Raw genomic sequence first — 21,059 nt, forward strand, 5'->3', positions numbered from 1 at the left:
CAATGAGCAGGATAAATGCCAAAAAATCTAAACTAGACATATCATTTTCAAACTACAGAAAATCAAATATAAGAGATAATTTCTAAAAAAAAGCTCACCTTACTTATAGAGGAGGAAAATAAGAATTACATCTTAGTTCTCTTCAGAAACCATGCAAACAAGAAAAGAGTGTAGAAAAAATTTTTGAAGTGTTGAGAGAAAAAAACCCCACCAACCTAAAGTTCTGTACCCTGTGAAGTTATCCTTCAAAAGCAAAGAAATACTTTCTCAGACAGACAAATATTGAGGAAATGTGTTTCCAGTAGATCTACCTTTCATGAAATGTTAAAAGAAGCTCTTCAGAGAAAAAAATAATAATAAAATTCAGAAACTCAGATCCACATAAAGAAAGGATGAGCATCAGAGAAGAAATAAGTGATGGTAAATTTAAAACTTATTTTTCTTATTCTTAATTGATCTAGCAGATAACAGTTTGTTCAAAATAATAATATCAAAAATGTGTTCAATGATGTATTCTTATGTATGCATGTTTGCTTATGTATAAGTGAAATAAAATGAATAATAACAGTGATACAAAGGATGGGAGGGAGGAATTCAAATTGAAAGACACAATCTGCCAACACTCACATAGGGAGATATAGATAATCTGTACCTATATCTATTAAAGAAATTGAACCAATAATTAATATCCTTCCAAAACAGAAAGTACCAGGTCCATGTAGATTCACTGGTGAATTTTTCCAAACAGTTAATGAAGAAATTATAGTAATTCTCTACAGTCTCTTTCAGAAGATAGAGAGGGAACACTTCCTAATTCTACAAGTGCAACATCACCCTAATACAAAAACCAGAAAAGGCATTACAAGAAAAGAAAACAACAAACTAATATCTCTCCTGAACATAGGTGCAAAAATCCTCAACAACATATTAGCAAATCAAATCCAACAATATGTAGAAATAATTGTACATTAAGACCAAGCGGGATTTATCCCAGGTATGCAGGGCTGGTTCAGCATTAGAAAATCAATTAATGTAATCCATCATATCAACAGGCTAAAGAAGAAAAATCACATGATCATAGCAATATATGCAGAAAAAGCATTTGACAAAGCTCTACAACCAATCATGATTAAAAAAAAAAAAAAAAGAACCTCCATAAACTTGGAAGAGGGAGGAATGTCCTCAACTTGATAAAAAAAAAAAAAAAAAAACTACCAAAAAATACAGCTAATAGCATACTTAATGGTAAGAAATTCAAAGCTTTTCCACTAAGATCAGGCACATGGCAAGGCTATCTCCTCTCACCATTGCTTTTCAATATTGTACGGGGAGTCCTACTTAATGCAATAGGACAAGAAAAGGAAATAAAGGTATACAGACTGGGAAGGAAGAAATAAAACTAGCTTTGTTCCCATAAGACATGATCATCTTTGTAGAAAATCTGAAAGAATTAACAAAAGAATTCCTGGAACTAATACATGATTATAGCAGGGTTGCAAGATACAGGGTTAATACCCAGAAGTCAATCACTTTCCTATATGTCAGCAGTGAAAAACAGGAATTTAAAAACATGATACCATTTACATTAGCAGCCCCTAAAATGAAATAAGTACAAATTTAACAAAATATGTACAAGATCTATATGAAGAGAACTGTAAAACTCTGACTAAAGAAATCAAATAACTCAATAAATGGAGAGATATCCTATGTTCATGGATAGGAAGACTCAGTATTGTCAAGATGTCATTTCTTTCCTACTTGATCTATGCATTCAATACAATCTTAATCAAAATCACAGCAAGTTATTTGTGGATAGTGACAAACTGATTCTAAAGTTTTTATGGACAAATAAAATACCCAGAATAACCAAAAAGATATTGCAAAAAAACAAAGTTGGAAGACTGACACTACCCAATTTCAAGACATACTCTAAAGCCACAGTAATCAAGACAGTGTGACACTGGTGAAAGAATAGATAAATAGATACATGGAACAGAATAGATAGCCCAGAAACAGACTACATAAATACAGTTAACTGGTCTTTGAGAAAGGAATAAAGGCAATACAATAGAGCAAAGATAGTCTTTTCAATAAATGGTGCTGGAAGAACTTAACATCCACATGCAAAAAAAAAAAAAAAAAACTGAATCTAGACACAGACTTTACAGTCTTCACAAAAATAAACTCAAAATGGATCACAGACCTAAATGTAAAATACAAAACTATAAAACTTCTAGAAGATAACATAAGAGAAAACCTAGAAGACCGTGGGTTTGGTGATGACTTTTTAGATGCAACACCAAAAGCCCAATCCATGAAAGAAAAAATGGATAAGCTGGACTTTATTAAAATTAAAAATTTCTGCTCTATGAAAGATGATGTTAAGAGACTTAAAAGACAAACCACATACCAAGAGAAAATATTTGCAAAAACCATATCAGATAAAGGACTGTTATCCAAAATACACAAAGAACTCTTAAAACCCAACAATAAGAATACAAACAACCTGTTTAAAACATGGACCAAATACCTCGATGGACAGATCACCAAAGAAGATACACTGATGGCAAATAAACACACAAAAAGATGTTCAGCATCGTATGTCATCAGGAAACTGCAAATTAAGAAACAATGAAACACCACTACATATCTATTAGAATGGTCAAAATCCAAAACATTAAATGCTGCTGAGGGTGTGGAGCAACAAGAACTCTCATTTATTGTTGAACTCTCATTCCAAATGGTACAGCCACTTTGGAAGACAATTTGGTGGTACCTTACAAAACTAAACATATTCTTCCCATAAGACCCAGCAACTATGCTCCTTGGTATTTACCCAAAAGACTTGAAAATTTATGTCCCCACAAAAATCTGCACACACAGATGTTTATAGTAGCTTTCTTTATAATTGCCAAAACTTGGAAGCAATCAAGAAGTTCTTCACTCGATGAATAGATAAATAAACTAAGGTCCATTCAGAAATAGATTATTATTCAGTGCTAAAAAGAAATGAGTTATCCAGTCATGAAAAGACATGGAAGAACCTTTAAATGCTTATTGCCATGTGAAAGAAGCCAATCTGAAAAGGCTACATACTGTATGATTCCAACTATATAACATTCTGAAGCAGGCAAAACTATGGAGACAGTAAAAAGATCAGTGGTTGCCAAGGGGTAGGGGGTAGGAATGGATAAATAGGCAGAGCACAGAGGATTTTTAGGGCATTAAAAGTGCTCTGTAGGATACTATAATAGTGGATACATGTCATTATACATTTGTTCAATCCCACAGAGTATACAACACCAAGAGTGAGCCTTAACGTCAACTCTGGACTGTGGATGATAATGAGGTATCACTGTAGGTCATCCACTGTAATGAATGTACCACTCTGGTGGGGGATGTTGATAATGGGGGAGGCCGTGCATGTGTGGGGACAGGGGGTTTATGGGAAATCTCTGTACCTTCTGCTCACTTTTGCTGTGAACCCCAAACTGCCTTAAAAAACAAAGTGTATCTGAAAACATCTATGTCAAGTTGACTAAATACTAAAATGTAAAAAGCAAAAGTTTTAAATATTTAGAAGAAATTACATGGAAAAATATTTGAAACAAAGAATTAATATCTGCAAATATTAGTAGGTCTTGATAAGAAAACATTTTATTTTCTTGGAAACTCTCTGTCATTTTCGGAGAAAGAGTCCTTGTTACAAGAAAATACTTTACTTGGGAAGAAATTGAGTGTCCAGTAGGCAGATGTTAGATGATAATGCCAATTGATGTCAAAGGATAAATGAAATTGTTCTGCAAAAAAATAGAAGAATTTAAAGCTAGAGACAGAGGGTGGGAATGGGTCCAGAACTCTGGAAGGAAGGAATGTGAAGAGAGGCAAAAGGAGTAAATTAAAATTATGGTCAGGAAACCCACTTTTCTGGAAAACTAGGGATTGCAAATAACTAGAGCAAACCTGTGATGTTTGGGGTAAAGTTTTGCAATGGAAGTCAGAGGACTTTTATTGCATCTAATCCAATAAACAATTTCTATCCTTAGAATGGTCTGGAAGAATTAATATGAATTTAGACTCAGGGCCCTTTTTTACTTCCTGTGCAACATTAGTACTCTCTATTAAATATAGATCCTCTCAAGTTTTGCATTGGGGTCTGGGAATCTAAGAAAAATTTGGACCAGATTCTTCCCAAGTCTCTTCAGCTACGAAATGTTTTTATACTATAATCTAGAGTGAGCAATAATCAATGAATCACTTCATATGTAATTTTCTATCTGCTCATTTCTTCTTCTTTCTGTAAGTCTGATTTATTCTTTTGATCTGCACCCAGCTTTCTCTTCATACTTGTTTCTTCTCCTGATGCAGTGTTACCCTTACCTTGACACTCCATGGACTTTCATTCCATTTAGGGTTGTAGGCAGGGCAGTCATCAAGGAATAAATCAACTATCCAGGCCTCTCTAATTACTTTACACAAGGTAGTGATATGATCAGGTGTTTTAGAAACTTGTTACACAAAGTGCAGCCCATTGATGAATACCATCAACATCGTATTGGAGCTTGTTAGATATGCAGGATCTTATTTCCCTTCCTACAGAATCAGTCTATGCATTTTAACACAATTGTCCAGTCATTTGCGTGAACATTAATGTTTGACTAACACTGAACCAAGAAATCTTTTTCTGGTAGGGTGATGAAAGATGGATTTGGGAAGCAAAAGCCTGAAGGTAAAAGGTTACCTATTCACTCTTTTAATTCTTTCTCTGATATTTAGGGTAAGAGCTGATATATACAGTATGAACTTGTATCATCAGGCCACCCAAGATGGCTCTTCTTTTGCTCTCTGTACATTCCCTGCTAAATCAGTGCCTGCTTCATCTACACCCTACTCACACTACCGACCTTCCTGTATACTTGCCCCTTCAGCTAGTGATTGTTCTACATTTAGATCAGAACATCTCCACTAGGATAGCTTGTCAAAGCGGCAGTGAGGGGGCGTGCCACCTACTGGTTTCCCTGGTAACCAATGAGCCAACCTGAAGTCAATTCCCCCTGTAACTGGTAATCTCCCCCTCGTCCCTGGGAGCGAAGACTGCCGCCATGTCCTGCCTGCCCTCAGCCATACACGGTGGCTTGTTGCTCCAGGACCTTGCTTCAGACGTGTAAGTTCCCCCTATCCGTTAAACCATTGATGTTTCTGTCGCTAACTCTGGGTTCTTTCTTCGGTCTTGAAGCTGGACCAGCACAGGGCTTGCTGGCCTGCGGGTGCAGCCCAACAGAACTAAAAAAGTAATTGTTGAAGAGTTGAAATATATTCCTTCACTCTTCTGAAGGTTTAAGTGAAGCTGAACCTGGAGCCATTAGAGATTTTACTATAGCATATATTTGAATCTCAACAGGCAGAAAGGACTACAGAGACTATTAATTTTGTTTACTTCAAGACGGAATCAAAGCCCCTTAGTTTATCAACTCAGGAAGCTAAGTGGGATTACACTCTTTAAAGTACTTCCAAAACAGTGACGAAAATCACTTGGTCTTTTCAAGTTCAAAGTGTACAGTCAATGGCTAACCAAAGACCCCGGAGAGTAGAATTTTTATTGCCTGCTTTGCTCTAGTGTTCTTGTTAATAGAATCCCTTTATCTTCTTTCTAGGCCACTGGGCAGAAAAACCCCTTTTATAGTTTAACTTCTTCTTAAATCATTACAAGATATTTTTCTAGAGCTTCTTTGGATTCTTCCAAATTTTGAATCACAGGGCTTCCAGGATATATAACTGTTCTGTAAGGACATTTCCTACATACTTTTAACTCAAAATAGCAGCGGCATCTCACGCTCTCTCCTAGAAAAGTCTCACTCTGATTGAAAACTTGTGTGAGTCATATAATAGTGAACACCTGGGGCAGGAAGTTAATTGCTGTTTGCTGGGAGAGAACAAATTGCCTGTACTGTAGCACAAGGCCATGGCAAATTCTGTCCAAATAAGATTTTACAGATAGAGTCTGATCTTAGCAGACAACAAAATGCAGTGAGGATGTCATTTAGTCATGCCTAGAAACCTTGTACTTAAAAGTAAAGTCAGGCATCTGCAATACCTACCAATTTCAAAACTACCATCAATAACTCCCACCAGTGAAGAAGGGATATCAAACCTTCTCTCTATCTGAGTGATGGTACTCTTCAGGTAGCCTTCTGCCAGTGCTTTGGCAAAGTAAACAAAAGACAGGGCACCCAAGAACACCTGAAAAATATGACAGGTCACACTTAGTCTAACTCCAGCCTGACGCATGACTGGAAATTTACTAAACAGAGAGACAAAAACACAAACCACGAGCCAGGTAACAAGCCTGTTACCATTGAAGATTTCATTCAAGCAAAGTAATAGGCTTCTTCCCACCTCAAGCTCATGTAGAGTTCTAAAAATTCAAATAGATTTTCATTCATAATGTATGTTGAACTCCTTTTTTTCCCCTTTTCTCCCCTTCTCCCCCAAAGGACATTCAAAGGTGTCTTGGCTTTGAAAAGAAGATTCATTGCATGGGGAAGCAGAGAGAGGAAGGAGCCATTGAAAGGTAAGAAAATAAAACAAAAACCATAAACCAAATGCTTAACATCTTATCACAAGTCTAATACTCATTATTGTGTATTTCACAGCAATGGTTAATGTCCTAGCAGGGAACATAACAGACTGAAAAAGTAGAACTACTGTTCTTTGTGTTTAAGTTCATATTCAAGTTAAATTCATACTCAAATTCTTATTCAATGAAAAAAATATTTTTTTGATATCTGGCTTGTGTGTTTCACTAGACCTGGGTCTGTGATGGAGTATCCATAAGGCAGATTATATGAAAAAAAAACCAAAACACATGTGTATTTGTTGAGTGAATATTTGATGCAAGGAAAGTATAGGAACTTGGAGTCACGTTGAGCACCATTTAAAAGGGAACCCTGTCCCTTACTGTGTGGCCAGGAAAGTCAAAATTTTCATTTATAGAATGGGAATAATATGGATGTTTCATAGATTAAATGTTACAACTGTGCGTAGCATAACATCTGGTACATGGTAGATATTTAATAAATATCATTACCTCTCTCCTTTCTGTTTAGGAGGGGCATTCAAGTGAGCCAGGAAAGTAATATTTAGTAATTTAACCTACATAGTCAGGCAAAGATTGCTTTCACTGCCCAGCAAAGTGTGGTTTTCATAAATTGCATCTAAGATCACTTTTTAAAGCGGAAAAAATTTCTCACTTCTAGCTAGAGTGTGTAGAAAATAACTGGATCAAGAACTGAGAGCACGGACTCCACCAAATTCTCTGATCTCTGTAGTTAACCACTTATGATTGTTTATCATTTAATTGTTTGTTACCTTTAGTTCACCACAGCAGGGTTGTTTCTCCTGTGAGGAGGGATATTCTGTTTTAAAGGAAGGCCTCCCAACAGGTTGCATTGAATTTTTGCTGAATAACTGGATATTTTCTTTGGATGAAGTGTCCATTATGAAAACATTCCTTGACTCTGATCTGTCAAAGTTGATTTTTAAAGTAAAAAAAAAAAAAAAAAAAAAAAAAAAATTAATTCAAACCCATGCAGTTGATTAGATAATGTTTTTATTTCACAATAGATCACAATTCTGTAGACATAACTTGATGTGAAGTTCCCTCATTTTACCACAGTAAGTTGGCAAAGTTTTTCAATTAAAATCGACCAGGATATCTGATTAAGCAGTCCTGCTCTTGGGACTCTGTAGCCAGCATTCTTTCTCAATCCCTCCAGTTTAAGCCTCATTATAGCAAGGAATAAATTTAAATGTTGCCTTTGGAATAAATAACGAGGAAGAATTTTGCTAACTTTGTGGTCTTGCCAGCTTAAACCAGAAGCAAGCAGGAAAGGAAGAAGAGGAATTCAGCCATTTGAATATTGATTCATTAGAATTAAGTCTTTAAAGCCTTTAAATCTATTATCTTAGCAGAATGAATAGAAAAGATTGATGCCCCTGGTAGATGCCTATATCACACTGTGATTCTTATATGTTTGTAGCATCCAAAGTAAGGCTTAAAATAAGGCAAAAAAAAAAAAAAAAAGACCAATCTGTGTATCATTTTAGTCTGACAAGTAGGGAAGCAGCATGATTTATGCCTCAGGCTTAGATTTCATTCAGCCAAAAGTAGTCTTTGGCCTGCCTTAAAGTAAGAAAGATGCCTTCCTTCCTATGTTTAATTTCCCACCTTCCCTTGCCCTTACCAAGCCCTGGACAAGTTCACATAATCTGAACCTATTTTCTTTTTGTTCATATCAATATTTACATATCCTATGCACCCACTTCTTTAGGATTCCATATAGCTCAGTGCCTGCCTGATAAAGTAATCTAAGTGAAGGGATTTAAAAGTAAAATAACTTCTGGATCACCCTAATGTTTACCAGATGATGCATTTGTACATTTATAGAGATCTTCTGTATTCCCATCACACTAACTGAAAGAATAACATCAGGGTAAAACTTAATGTACTGTGGTAGAAGTTTAGAGTTATTCTGTCTGTGTGTTTATTATCTTGACTTTATATAATGCATGTTCTGTGTTTACTCAACCTCATCTTTCATAGTTTGAATTCATAGATAATGTCTCAAACTGAAAAATCAAGAAATAGCAGTATACACAATTTATTTTGAAATATGGAGCTAAATATCAGAAGAAAGACCTGAAAAATTTAAAAGTGGAGGGAGTGAGAAATGGGTTGAGAAGCGTAGGGCAAGGACCTGTTTTGTTTTTTGTTTTTAAACTTGTTATTAGACTTTTAGATTATTCAATTTCATAAACATGCATAAATTTACTTTTTAAAAATGGACAAAGGAAAGTGAGGAAAACAGAAAAAACTTTAAAGCCAAAAAGCTAAACAAAGAGCAGAGAATTCTAAACAAGAGCAAAAGACAAAGATACAGGAATACAGTATTAGTAAGATCTAAACACAGATGTTTAGGAGAATACAAAATAAAAATTATGCAAAATATATAGAAATAACTATAAAGTCTTGACAAAATGGATAAATTTCTAGCAAATATAAATTACCTGTATTGATACAAACCAGGAGAGAAACATAGCTAAGGAAGACATTAACAAAAATACTCTAAAACTATTCCCTAAATAAAAATAGTAAGGATAGATGATGTAACTGGAGTGCTTTATCAAGGAATACCCTTCAAGGAAAAATAGCAGATAATGGAAACAGATGCTAATAGTCTCCATTCATTTGACCAAGCCAGAATTATCTTGATAACAAAATCTCATTAAGACAACACAAAAAGGAAAACTGCAGAGCCAACCTAGAGATGCTAAAATCCTAAATAAAATACTAGCAAATACAAATTAATTAAAATTCTATAATTAAGATTTTTAAAAAATATAACAATTGATTAATTAGGAAGTTTGTTCACCTAAATCATCACATTAAAAATTCAAAATGTTAGGGCTTCCCTGGTGGTGCAGTGGTTGGGAATCCGCCTGCCAATGCAGGGGACGTGGGTTCAGGCCCTGGTCCGGGAGGATCCCACATGCCACAGAGTGGCTGGGCCCATGTGCCGCAGCTGCTGAGCCTGCGCTCTGGAGCCCATGCTCTGCAACGGGAGAGGCCACTGCGGTGAGAGACCCGTGCACCGCGGCGAGGAGTGGCCCCCGCTTGCTGCAACTGGAGAGAGCCGGTGCACAGCAGTGAGGACCCAATGCAGCCAAAAATAAATAAATAAATTCAAAAAAAAATTCAAAATGTTACATATGTATATCAAAACATCACATTGTATACCTTAAATATATACAATTTTTATTGTCAGTCACATTTCAATAAAGCTAGAAGAAATTCAAAATGAAAAATAATAAAATTTCAGTAGATGCAATACATCAGGTGATAAAAGTCAACAGCCATTCATGACTCAAAAAAAAAAAATCTAAGAAATTTAGTATATAGATATTGATACCAACAGCCAACTTCCAATATCCACTGAATCACTAAAACTAGGTTTTCAGAAAAATATTTTGCCAGAACAGTGAAAGGGTATTTGGGAAGCAATGGATTGAATAGGTCTCTTTACTACAAAAATACTGAGTACCTTTAATTAAAATCCTGGAGAGACTCATTGCTTATAAAAAATTTTAAAAAAATCAAAACAACAAAAAGACCTAAATGTCCAACAAATTATGGTATACTCACACAATGAAATCTTTGAAACCATTAGAAATTAGTGTAAAGAAGTAAATATAGTCATATAGAACTATTTTTATTACAGAGTTGATTTTAAAAATACAAGACTTCAAAGCAATATATATATAACACTCTATTTTATAATAGAAACACACATACATTCACAGGTGTGTATACATAGAAGCAAAGCTTCAGAAAGTTTATAAAGAATAGGTTAACACATTATTTCTGGCTGGTGACACTGCAGACGATTTTTTTTTAAATGTTTTGTGTATCCATATTTTCTAATTTTTCTATAATGAACGTACATTTCTTATACGAAAAAATATTTTAAATATAAAAGATATAGAAATATCACGAAGCAAGAAATACATACCAGAAAGATTTTTAAAATACAAAATAAATAACATCAAATTTATAGTGTAAAACGCAATTCTCTTCCACAAATTAAACTATGTAATACAAACTGGCCTACTGTTTTAGGAATTCAGATATATTATTTCTGTTCAGTCATAATATTAAACCCAGTGAACAGAAAATGCAAATAAATTGTTTAATAATAAAATACACTATCGGGGAGGGGACCTTCAAGATGGCAGAGGAGTAAGACGTGGAGATCACCTTCCTCCCTACAAATACATCAAAAGTACATCTACATGTGGAACAGCTCCTACAGAACACCTACTGAACGCTTGCAGAAGACCTCAGACTTCCCAAAAGGCAAGAAACTCCCCACATACCTGGGTAGGGCAAGGAGAAAAAAGAAAAAACAGAGACAAAAGAATAGAGACGGGACCTGCACCAGTGGGAGGGAGCTGTGAAGGAAGAAAAGCTTCCACACACTAGGAAGGCCCTTTACTGGTGGAGACGGGGTGGGTGGGGGGGAAGCTTCGGAGCCACCAAGGAGAGCGCAGCAACGGGTGCAGAGGGCAAAGCGGAGAGATTCCCACATGGAGGATCAGTGCCAACCAGCACTCACCAGCCCGAGAGGCTTGTCTGCTCACCCACGAAGGCTGGTGGGGGCTGGGAGCTGAGGCTCGGGCTTCGGAGGTCAGACACCAGGGAGAGGACTGGGGTTGGCTGCGTGAACACAGCCTGAAGGGGGCTAGTGCGCCATGGCTAGCCGGGAGGGAGTCTGGGAAAATGTCTGGACCTGCCAAAGAGGCAAGAGACCATTGTTTCGGGGTGCGTGAGGAGAGGGGATTCAGAGCACGGCCTAAACGAGCTCCAGAGATGGGCACGAGCCGCGGCTATCAGCACAGACCGCAGAGACGGGCATGAGAGGCTAAGGCTGCTGCTGCAGCCACCAAGAAGCCTGTGTGCAAGCACAGGTCACTCTCCACACCTCCCCTCCCGGGAGCCTGTGCAGTCCGCCACTGCCAGGGTCCCATGATCCAGGGACAACTTCCCCAGGAGAACACATGGCACGCCTTATGCTGTTGCAACGTCATGCCGGCCTCTGCCGCCGCAGACTTGCCCCGTATTCAGTACCCCTCCCCACTCCCCCCCACCCCTCGGCCTGAGTGAGCCAGAGGCCCCTAAGCAGCTGCTCCTTTAACCCTGTCCTGTCTGGGTGGAGAACAGACGCCCTCAGGTGACTTACATGCGGAGGCGGGGCCAAATCCAAAGCTGAACCCCGGGAGCTGTACGAACAAAGAAGAGAAAGGGAAATCTCTCCCAGCAGCCTCAGAAGCAGCGGATTAAAGCTCCACAAACAACTTGATGTACCTGCATCTGTGGAATACCTGAATAGACAACAAATCTTCCCAAAATTGACGGTGGACTTTGGGAGCAACTGTAGACTTGGGGTTTGCTTTCTGCATCTAATTTGTTTCTGGTTTTATGTTTATCTTAGTTTAGTACTTAGAGCTTATTATCATTGGTAGATTTGTTTGTTGATTTGGTTGCTCTATTCCTCTTTTTAATTACTTTTTTACTTTTTTTTTTAATAACTTTATATATTTTATTTTATTATTTTTTTTCTTTCTTTCTTTTTTTTTTTCCTCCCTTTTCTTCTGAGCCATGTAGCTGACAGGGTCTTGGTGCTCTGGCCAGGTGTCAGGCCTGAGCCTCTGAGGTGGGAGAGCTGAGTTCAGGACATTGGTCCACCAGAGACCTCCCGGCCCCATGTAATATCAATCAGCAAGATCTCTCCTAGAGATCTCCATCTCGATGCTAAGACCCAGCTCCACTCAACAACCAGCAAGCTCCAGTGCTGGACACCCCATGCCCAAAACTAGCAAGACAGGAACACAACCCCACCCATTAGCAGAGAGGCTGCCTAAAATCATAATAAGTTCACAGACACCCCAAAACACACCACCGGACGTGGTCCTGCCCACCAGAAAGACAAGATCCAGCCTCATCCACCAGAACACAGGCACCAGTCCCCTCCACCAGGAAGCCGACACAACCCACTGAACCAACCTTAGCCACTGGGGGCAGACACCAAAAACAATGGGAAATATGAACCTGCAGCCTGCGAAAAGGAGACCCCAAACACAGTAAGTTAAGCAAAATGAGAAGACAGAGGAACACACAGCAGATGAAGGAGCAAGGTAGAAACCCACCAGACCAAACAAATGAAGAGGAAATAAGCATTCTACCTGAAAAAGAATTCAGAGTAATGATAGTAAAGATATCCAAAATCTTGGAAATAGAATGGAGAAAATACAAGAAACATTTAACAAGGACCTAGAAGAACTAAAGAGCAAACAATGATGAACAACATAATAAATGAAATTAAAACTTCTCTAGAAGGAATCAATAGCAGAATAACTGAGGCAGAAGAACAGATAAGTGACCTGGAAGATAAAATAGTGGAAATATCTACTGCAGAGCAGAATAAAGAAAAAAGAATGAAAAGAATTGAGGACATTCTCAGCCTTCTCAAACTCTTCCAAAATATAGCAGAGGGAGGAACACTCCCAAACTCATTCTAAGAGGCTACCATCACCCTGAGACCAAAACCAGACAAAGATGTCACAAAGAAAGAAAACTATAGGCCAATATCACTGATGAACATAGATGCAAAAATCCTCAACAAAATACTAGCAAACAGAATCCAACAGCACATTAAAAGGATCATACACCATGATCAAGTGGGGTTTATCCCAGGAATGCAAGGACTCTTCAATATATGCAAATCAATCAATGTGATACACCATATTAACAAATTGAAGGATAAAAACCATGTGATAATCTCAATAGATGCAGAAAAAGCTTTTGACAAAATTCAACATCCATTTATGATAAAAACCCTCCAGAAAATAGGCATAGAGGGAACTTACCTCAACATAATAAAGGCCATATATGACAAACCCACAGCCAACATCATTCTCAATGGTGAAAAACTGAAACCATTTCCACTAAGTTCAGGAATAAGACAAGGTTGCTCACTCTCACCACTATTATTCAACATAGTTTTGGAAGTTTTAGCCACAGCAATCAAAGAAGAAAAAGAAATAAAAGGAGTCCACACTGGAAAAGAAAAAGTAAAGCTGTCACTGTTTGCAGATGACATGATGCTATACATAGAGAATCCTAAGGATGCTACCAGAAAACTACTAGGACTAATCAATGAATTTGGTAAAGTAGCAGGATACAAAATTAATGCACAGAAATCTCTTGCATTCCTGTATACTAATGATGAACAATCTGAAAGAGAAATTAAGGAAACACTCCCATTTACCATTGCAACAAAAAGAATAAAATACCTAGGAATAAACCCACCTAAGGAGAGAAAAGACCTGTATGCAGAAAACTATAAGACACTGATGAAAGAAATTAAAGATGATACAAACAAATGGAGAGATATACCATGTTCGTGGAGTGGAAGAATCAACATTGTGAAAATGACTATACTACCCAAAGCAATCTACAGATTCAGTGCAATCCCTATCAAACTACCAATGGCATTTTTCACAGAACTAGAACAAAAGATTTCACAATTTGTATGGAAACACAAAAGACCCTGAATAGCCAAAGCAATCTTGAGAAAGAAAAACGGAGCTGGTGGAATCAGGCTCCCTGACTTCAGACTATACTACAAAGTTACTGTAATCAAGACAGTATGGTACTGGCACAAAAACAGAAATATAGATCAATGGAACAGGATAGAAAGCCCAGAGATAAACCATGCTCATATGGCCACCTTATCTTTGATAAAGGAGGCAAGAACATACAATGGAGAAAAGACAGCCTCTTCAATTAGTGATGCTATGAAAAGTGGGCAACTACATGTAAAAGAATGAAATTAGAACACTCCCTAACACCATACACAAAAACTCAAAATGGATTAAACACCTAAATGTAAGGCCAGACACTATAAAACTCTTAGAGGAAAACGTAGGCATAACACTCTATGACATAAATCACGGCAAGATCCTTTTTGACCCACCTCCTTGATGAATAGAAATAAAAACAAAAATAAGCAAATGGGACCTAATGAAACTTAAAAGCTTCCGCACAGCAAAGGAAACCATAAACAAGATGAAAAGACAACCCTCAGAATGGGAGAAAATATTTGCAAATGAAGCAACTGACAAAGGATTAATCTCCAAAATATACAAGCAGCTCATGCAGCTCAATATCAAAAAAACAAAAAACCCAATCCAAAGCTGGGCAGAAGACCTAAATAGACATTTCTCCAAAGAAGATATACGGATTGCCAACAAACACATGCAAGGATGCTCAACATCACTAATCATTAGAGAAATGCAAATCAAAACTACAATGAGGTATCACCTCACACTGGTCAGAATGGCCATCATCAAAAAATCTACAAACCATAAATGTTGGAGAGGGTGTGGAGAAAAGGGAACCCTCTTGCACTGTTGGTAGGAATGTAAATTGATACAGCCACTATGGAGAACAGTATGGAGGTTCCTTAAAAAACTGAAAATAGAACTACCATATGACCCAGTAATCCCACTACTGGGCATATACCCTGAGAAAACCATAATTCCAAAAGAGTCATGTACCACAGTGTTCACTGCAGCTCTATTTACAGTAGCCAGGACATGGAAGCAGCCTAAGTGTCCATCAACAGATGAATGGATAAAGAAGATGTGGCACATATATACATTGGAATATTACTCAGCCATAAAAAGAAATGAAATTGAGTCATTTGTAGCAAGGTGGATGGACCTGGAGACTGTCATACAGAGTGAAGTAAGTCAGAAAAAGAAAAACAAATACCGTATGCTAACACATATATATGGAATCTAAAAAAAAAAAAAAAAAAAAAATGGTTCTGAAGAACCTAGGGGCAGGGCAGGAACAAATTCGCAGATGTAGAGAATGGACTTGAGGACAGGGGGAGGGGGTTAGGTAAGCTAGGATGAAGTGAAAGAGTGGCATGGACATATATACACTACCAAATGTAAAATAGACAGCTAGTGGGAAGCAGCCACATAGTACAGGGAGATCAGCTCAGGGCTTTGTGACCACCTAGAGGGGTGGGATAGGGAGGGTGGGAGGGAGACACAAGAGGGAGGGGATATGGAGATATACATATAGCTGATTCACTTTGTTATACAACAGAAACTAACACACCATTGTAAAGCAATTATACTCCAATAAAGATGTTTTAAAAAATTAAATAAATAGGTTTTAAAAAAAAAATCTCTCTTTGGCTGCAGTAGGAAGAGTGGATTAAGATAATCCAGAGTTCCTTAAGGACCCTCTCTGAATTGAAAAAGAAAATAAAAATATGTGTATATTGATGAGTGTTCTTTAATAAATGCAACACTATTAAAAAAAATAAAATACACTATCAGTTATACTAAAAATATCTTTAAAAATTCAAAGGGTCATATCTAGAATACTAATGCTAAAGAGGGAAAAAAATGTTGAAAATAATATTAAAAGCTTGGGACATCAAAACACAATGTCTTCTTATATTTACAGGTATTGTCACAAAAATCACTCTAACTCGAATCCAGAAGTGATAATAAAAACAAGAGAACACCTAGCTGATGTTGTGTTAGGGCAAAATAACATCCAGATTAAAATACTGACACTACATTGTTTTACTGAAAATACAGTTTCATCTTGATGGCTAATTTGCATATCCTCTCAAGTATAGTATGTTTCAAGGAGGCTAGGCTATGTTTTTGAGCACTGAGCTATTCATCCATCTGTGAAAAGAAGGGGAAAGGCGACGCTCAGTGACATGAATGGAGAGAGCCTCCGGGCTTGCGGGCACTCTCTCTCTCTCTCTCTCTCTCTCTCCCCCCCCTCATTAGCAATTGCAGAAGTAGAGTGAACGCAGTTATTTAGCAGGATTGGCCTTTGTCAAATCCTTACTTGTTCTCCCACCACTTGAACAGATTTCCACGAAGTTTTCCTCCAACACCCTGGGTTGGAGTATTACTTACTCTGGAGGCCAGAGAAAAATCAGCCAGTTTCTCTTCATTTCAGTTCCAAAAAATGGAATTCTCTGTTCACAGGGGTTTGGAAGGCAGTCCTCCAGTCTTTAAAGAGTACAGGTGCACTAGGAAGCTTGTCGTTGGATCGTGCAAATAGCATGACCTCCATGCCCTGATCCTGTAACAGACTCCGTCCAGCACTCAGCCTCCACGGACCCCAAAGAGAAAGTCAGAAAGGCAGCCACTCCCATCGCTGTCTTGTCTTGGTCATCTCACATGAGGAAAACCTCTGCACTAGCTTGTCTTGTGGACCCCAGGATGTCTCCCTTCAGGAGGGAAAATAACCTCATGGTCCTTTCTAAGGAGTATGTGTTGGTAGGAAGCTGATCGCCTCACTGCAAGTAATTGTGTCAGATGCAGATTTAGTAAGTACTGTTTATGTACCAGGTGATTTATATACTTTGTGCTAATCCTTAAAACAACTCAACAAGGTTGGCATTATAATTCTCATTTTATAGAAAATCATATGACCCAGAGCAGTTAAGTGACTTGTCCAAAACAACCCATCAGAATCACAATTTGAACCCAGATCTGAGTTTATCTGACTTCCTTAACCAGTATCCTCTCCCATTTCCACCATCCTTACAAGGACCCCTACAAGTTTCATGAGAAGTGTTATGGATAAGACACGTGCAGTGCAGAACATAAGGGTTCTTTGACTTCTCTCCTGTGAGACTCTGATGTGATCATCACAAAATACAAAAGCAGAGAACCAGATCTTACCTGGAGGTGGAGATCAGGCAGCCAGTTCCTCTCAGTGTGCCCAGCAAGAGGCTGGACCACACTCCACAGACTGAAAGAGGAAGCAGGTGGATCCTACAGCAGCTTTGAGCAGTTTTGTCAGGTGGGGAGAGCCTGGTTGGACACAGAGCAGATCAGCGGAAAGAAAAGATGTAGGGCATGGTCTCACCCGTGGCCAATCTCTTCTGTTTTCTCTTTCCTCCTGGCCTCTTTTCTCTGGCAGTCTGCAGGGAACAGACCACTCTGGCAAAGCCACTGACGTGCATCTCAGCTCCCAGGGCACAGAAAGAGCTGATGCCTTTGAGCCATTTCTTTGCAATTTGCTGCAAGTTTAAGGCCGCACGTGATAAAGCTTTCTTTATGGGAGAGAGTGAAGAAAGAAAAGACCACTTGTGATCTTACTTGCTGATTCCCAGAAAACACGACTCTGCAGGGGGCAGAGGGTAAGGGAACAGAAGCAGGAGGAGGGACGGAAGTTTGTAACAAAGATCTCTCCTTCTCCTTCCAAGAAGTTTTTAAGCCAGCCGCTCCTTGAGGACATCACTGGAATTCTTTTAAAAAAAAAAAAAAAAAAAAAAAAAAGCTCATGGACTAAAATCTCTGTATGGTTTCTTTTCCCATTGGGATTCTTTCTAGAATCTGCCGGGACCACAGATCTGGTGAGGACTAAGGCTCTGCAGAGTTTTTTCCAGAAAGGGTTAATTCTCAAAGAGACATGATCAGTTGCTCACACCCACAATTTCTGTGAATCTTAAAAGTAGAAAAAGAAAGAAAAACATTGAAATTTTGGCATTCAGTTGTTCATTCTACATAAATTCTAAGAAAAGAGAACTCCTTGAACTAAGACATTCTACAATTCAGTTAAATTCTTTTTTCGAGACTACCATTTGAGAGGATTTTGAGCAGTACTAGCTTGCATGTGGTTTACACTAATAAATGAATTTGCTTCCAGAATCATCCAAGGTCCACCATTTTCTTACATGGCTGTGACTATGGCCTGGTCACTTTACAGTCTTAACTTCTTCCTTGGTGAGCAGAATTTTTATTAAAAAAAAAAAAACACATTCACAAGGTGGTTTAAGAATTATATTATGTACTCAAACATACATTTCAAATAACAAAGTACTAAATGACAAAGTTATCATCATTACACATATAATTTCAGTTCACATAATGGTCAGGATCATTAATTAATAGTCAAATATTATTATAAGATATTTTACTATAAAAGAAAAAAAGATACAAGGAAAATAAAGAAATAAGAAATCTTTTAGTGAAGCAACTGTGTATCTGGAGTCTAAAAGACCAAATACTTTATTTTAGCCAACAGCCAACCTTTGCCATCAGAAATAGTGAGCAAACATCATAACAGGTCTTAGACTTTTCAATGTGTCTGACAGGTGGCCATTGGTGCATTGAAGGGGAGACACTGTTTACCAGCCAAAAAGCACAAAAGGCCTACTTTTTCTCAACACGAAATGCAATTTTACCCCAAGAGTGTAATTTGGTCTATTCCTAACTTTCTCAAATTCACTCTCTATCATGATTCCTTTTCTGACCTCTTCAGTCCATGGCTCATGTTTCTATTTTGAATGCGCATCATACTTATTTTATACATGATATTCAGAGTTTCTCATAAACAGCCTTGCAGTGGATTATATCCTACTTTCATACTATAGACCAGGGTTCAGCAAACTTCCCATAAAAGGTCAAATAATAAATAGCTTAGGTTTTGAAGGCCGATCTCTGTCACAGTCACTCAACTCTGCCACTGTGGTGTGAAATCAACCATAAATGAGTTAACCATGAATGAATGAGTTTTCTAGGGTTGTGTAACAAAGTACCACAAACTGGCTGGCTTAAAACAACAGAACTTTATTATCTCAGTTCTGGAGGGGAGAAGTCCAAAATCAAAGTGTGGGCAGAGCCGTGCTCCCTCTGAAACCTGCAGAGAATCCTTCCTTGGCTATTCTGTCTTCTGGCGTTTGCTGCCAATTGTTGGCATTCCTTGGCTTATAGGTTCATCACTTCAGTCTCTGCCTCCATTGCCACATGGTCATCTTCTCCTTGTGTGTCTCTGTCTTCTCCTGTTCTTAAAAGGAAACCAGTCATATTGAATTAGGGTCTACTGTAAGGACCTCATCTTAACTTGATTACAACTGCAAAGTCTTTGGTTCCAAATAAGGGCACATCCATTGATACAGGGGCCTAGGATTTCAGTAAATGCTTTTGGGGGGATACAATTCAACCCATAGCACTCATTCTCATTTGCTTCCTTATCTGAGGTAAGGATCACACAATCATTTTATTTATTTATTTATTTATTTTTATTGAAGCATAGTTATCTGGTTATACGTACAGTTATTTGGTTATATATATAACCAAATATATATATATATATATATATATATACACACACACACACATACACAGACACATACTTTTTGGATTCTTTCCATTATGGTTTATTAAAATATATTGAATATAGTTCCCTGTGCTGTACAGTAAATCCTTATTGTTTATCTATTTTATATATGGTAGTGTGTATCTATTAATCCCATATTCCCAGTTTATCCCTCCCCCTTCCCCCTTTGGTAACCATAAGTTTGTTTCCTATGCCTGTGTGTCTGTTTCATTTTGTAAATAAGTTTACTTGTACTATTTTTTAGATTCCACATATAAGTGATATCATATAATATTTGTCTTTCTCTGTCTGACTTACTTCACTTAGTATAATCTCTAGGTCCACCCATGTTGCTGCAAATGACATTATTTTGTTCTTTTTTTATGGCTGAGTAGTATTCCATTGTACATATGTACCACATCTTTATCCATTCATCTGTTGATGGACATTTAGGTTGTTTCCATGTCTTGGCTATTGTAAATAGTGCTGCTATGAACATAGGGGTGCACGTATCTTTTCTAATTATAGTTTTGTCTGGATATATGCCAAGGAGTGGGATCACTGGATCATATGGTAACTCTGTTTTTAGTTTTTTAAGGAACCCGCATACTGTTCTCCACAGTGGCTATACGAATTTACATTCCCACCAAGAATGTAGGAGGGTTCCTTTTTCTCCACACGCTCTCCAGCATTTGTTATTTGTAGACTTTTTGGAGATGACCATTCTGACTGGTATAAGGTGATACCTCATTGTAGTCTTGATTGCATTTCTCTAATAATTAGTGATGTTGAGCATTCTTTCATGTGTCTGTTGGCCATCTGTATGTGTTCTTTGGAGACTGTTTACGTCTTCTACACATTTTTTAATTGGGTTGTTTGGTTTTTTTGATATTGAGCTGTATGAGCTCTTTGTACATTTTGGAAATTAATCTCTCGTTGGTCTCATTGTTTGCAAATATTTTCTCCCATTCTATGGGTTGCCTTTTCATTTTGTTTATGGTTTCCTTTGCTGTGCAAAAGATTTTAAGTTTAATTAGGTGCCATTTGTTTATTTTTGTTTTTATTGACATTACTCTAGAAGATGGATCCAAAAAGATATTGCTGTGATTTATGTCAAAGAGTGTTCTGCCTGTTTTCCTCTAGGAGTTTTATAGTATCTGGTCTTACACTTAGGTCTTTATTCTATTTTGAGTTTATTTTTGTGTATCGTCTTAGAGAATGTTCTAACTTTATTCTTTTATATGTAGCTGTCCAGTTTTCCAGCACCACCTGTTGAAGAGACTATCTTTTC

The 21,059-nt window shown here is 37.6% G+C and overlaps 1 protein-coding gene across 3 annotated transcripts in view; it reads right to left on the reverse strand.

Moving 5' to 3' along the window:
• Positions 1 to 7,497, reverse strand: part of SLCO1C1 (solute carrier organic anion transporter family member 1C1) — a 45,230-nt gene extending 37,733 nt beyond the window's left edge. For all 3 annotated transcript variants that reach the window (XM_061204744.1, XM_061204743.1, XM_061204742.1), the window contains exons 1-2: positions 7,369 to 7,497; positions 6,099 to 6,240 (exon numbers count right to left, since the gene is read on the reverse strand). In XM_061204744.1, coding sequence (XP_061060727.1) covers positions 6,099 to 6,240; positions 7,369 to 7,497 — 271 coding nt within the window. The remainder of the gene's footprint in view (positions 1 to 6,098; positions 6,241 to 7,368) is intronic.
• Positions 7,498 to 21,059: the final 13,562 nt, after the last annotated feature.

Source organism: Eubalaena glacialis, chromosome 11 (genome assembly GCF_028564815.1).
Source record: "Eubalaena glacialis isolate mEubGla1 chromosome 11, mEubGla1.1.hap2.+ XY, whole genome shotgun sequence".
In the NCBI taxonomy this organism is placed as follows: domain Eukaryota; kingdom Metazoa; phylum Chordata; class Mammalia; order Artiodactyla; family Balaenidae; genus Eubalaena; species Eubalaena glacialis.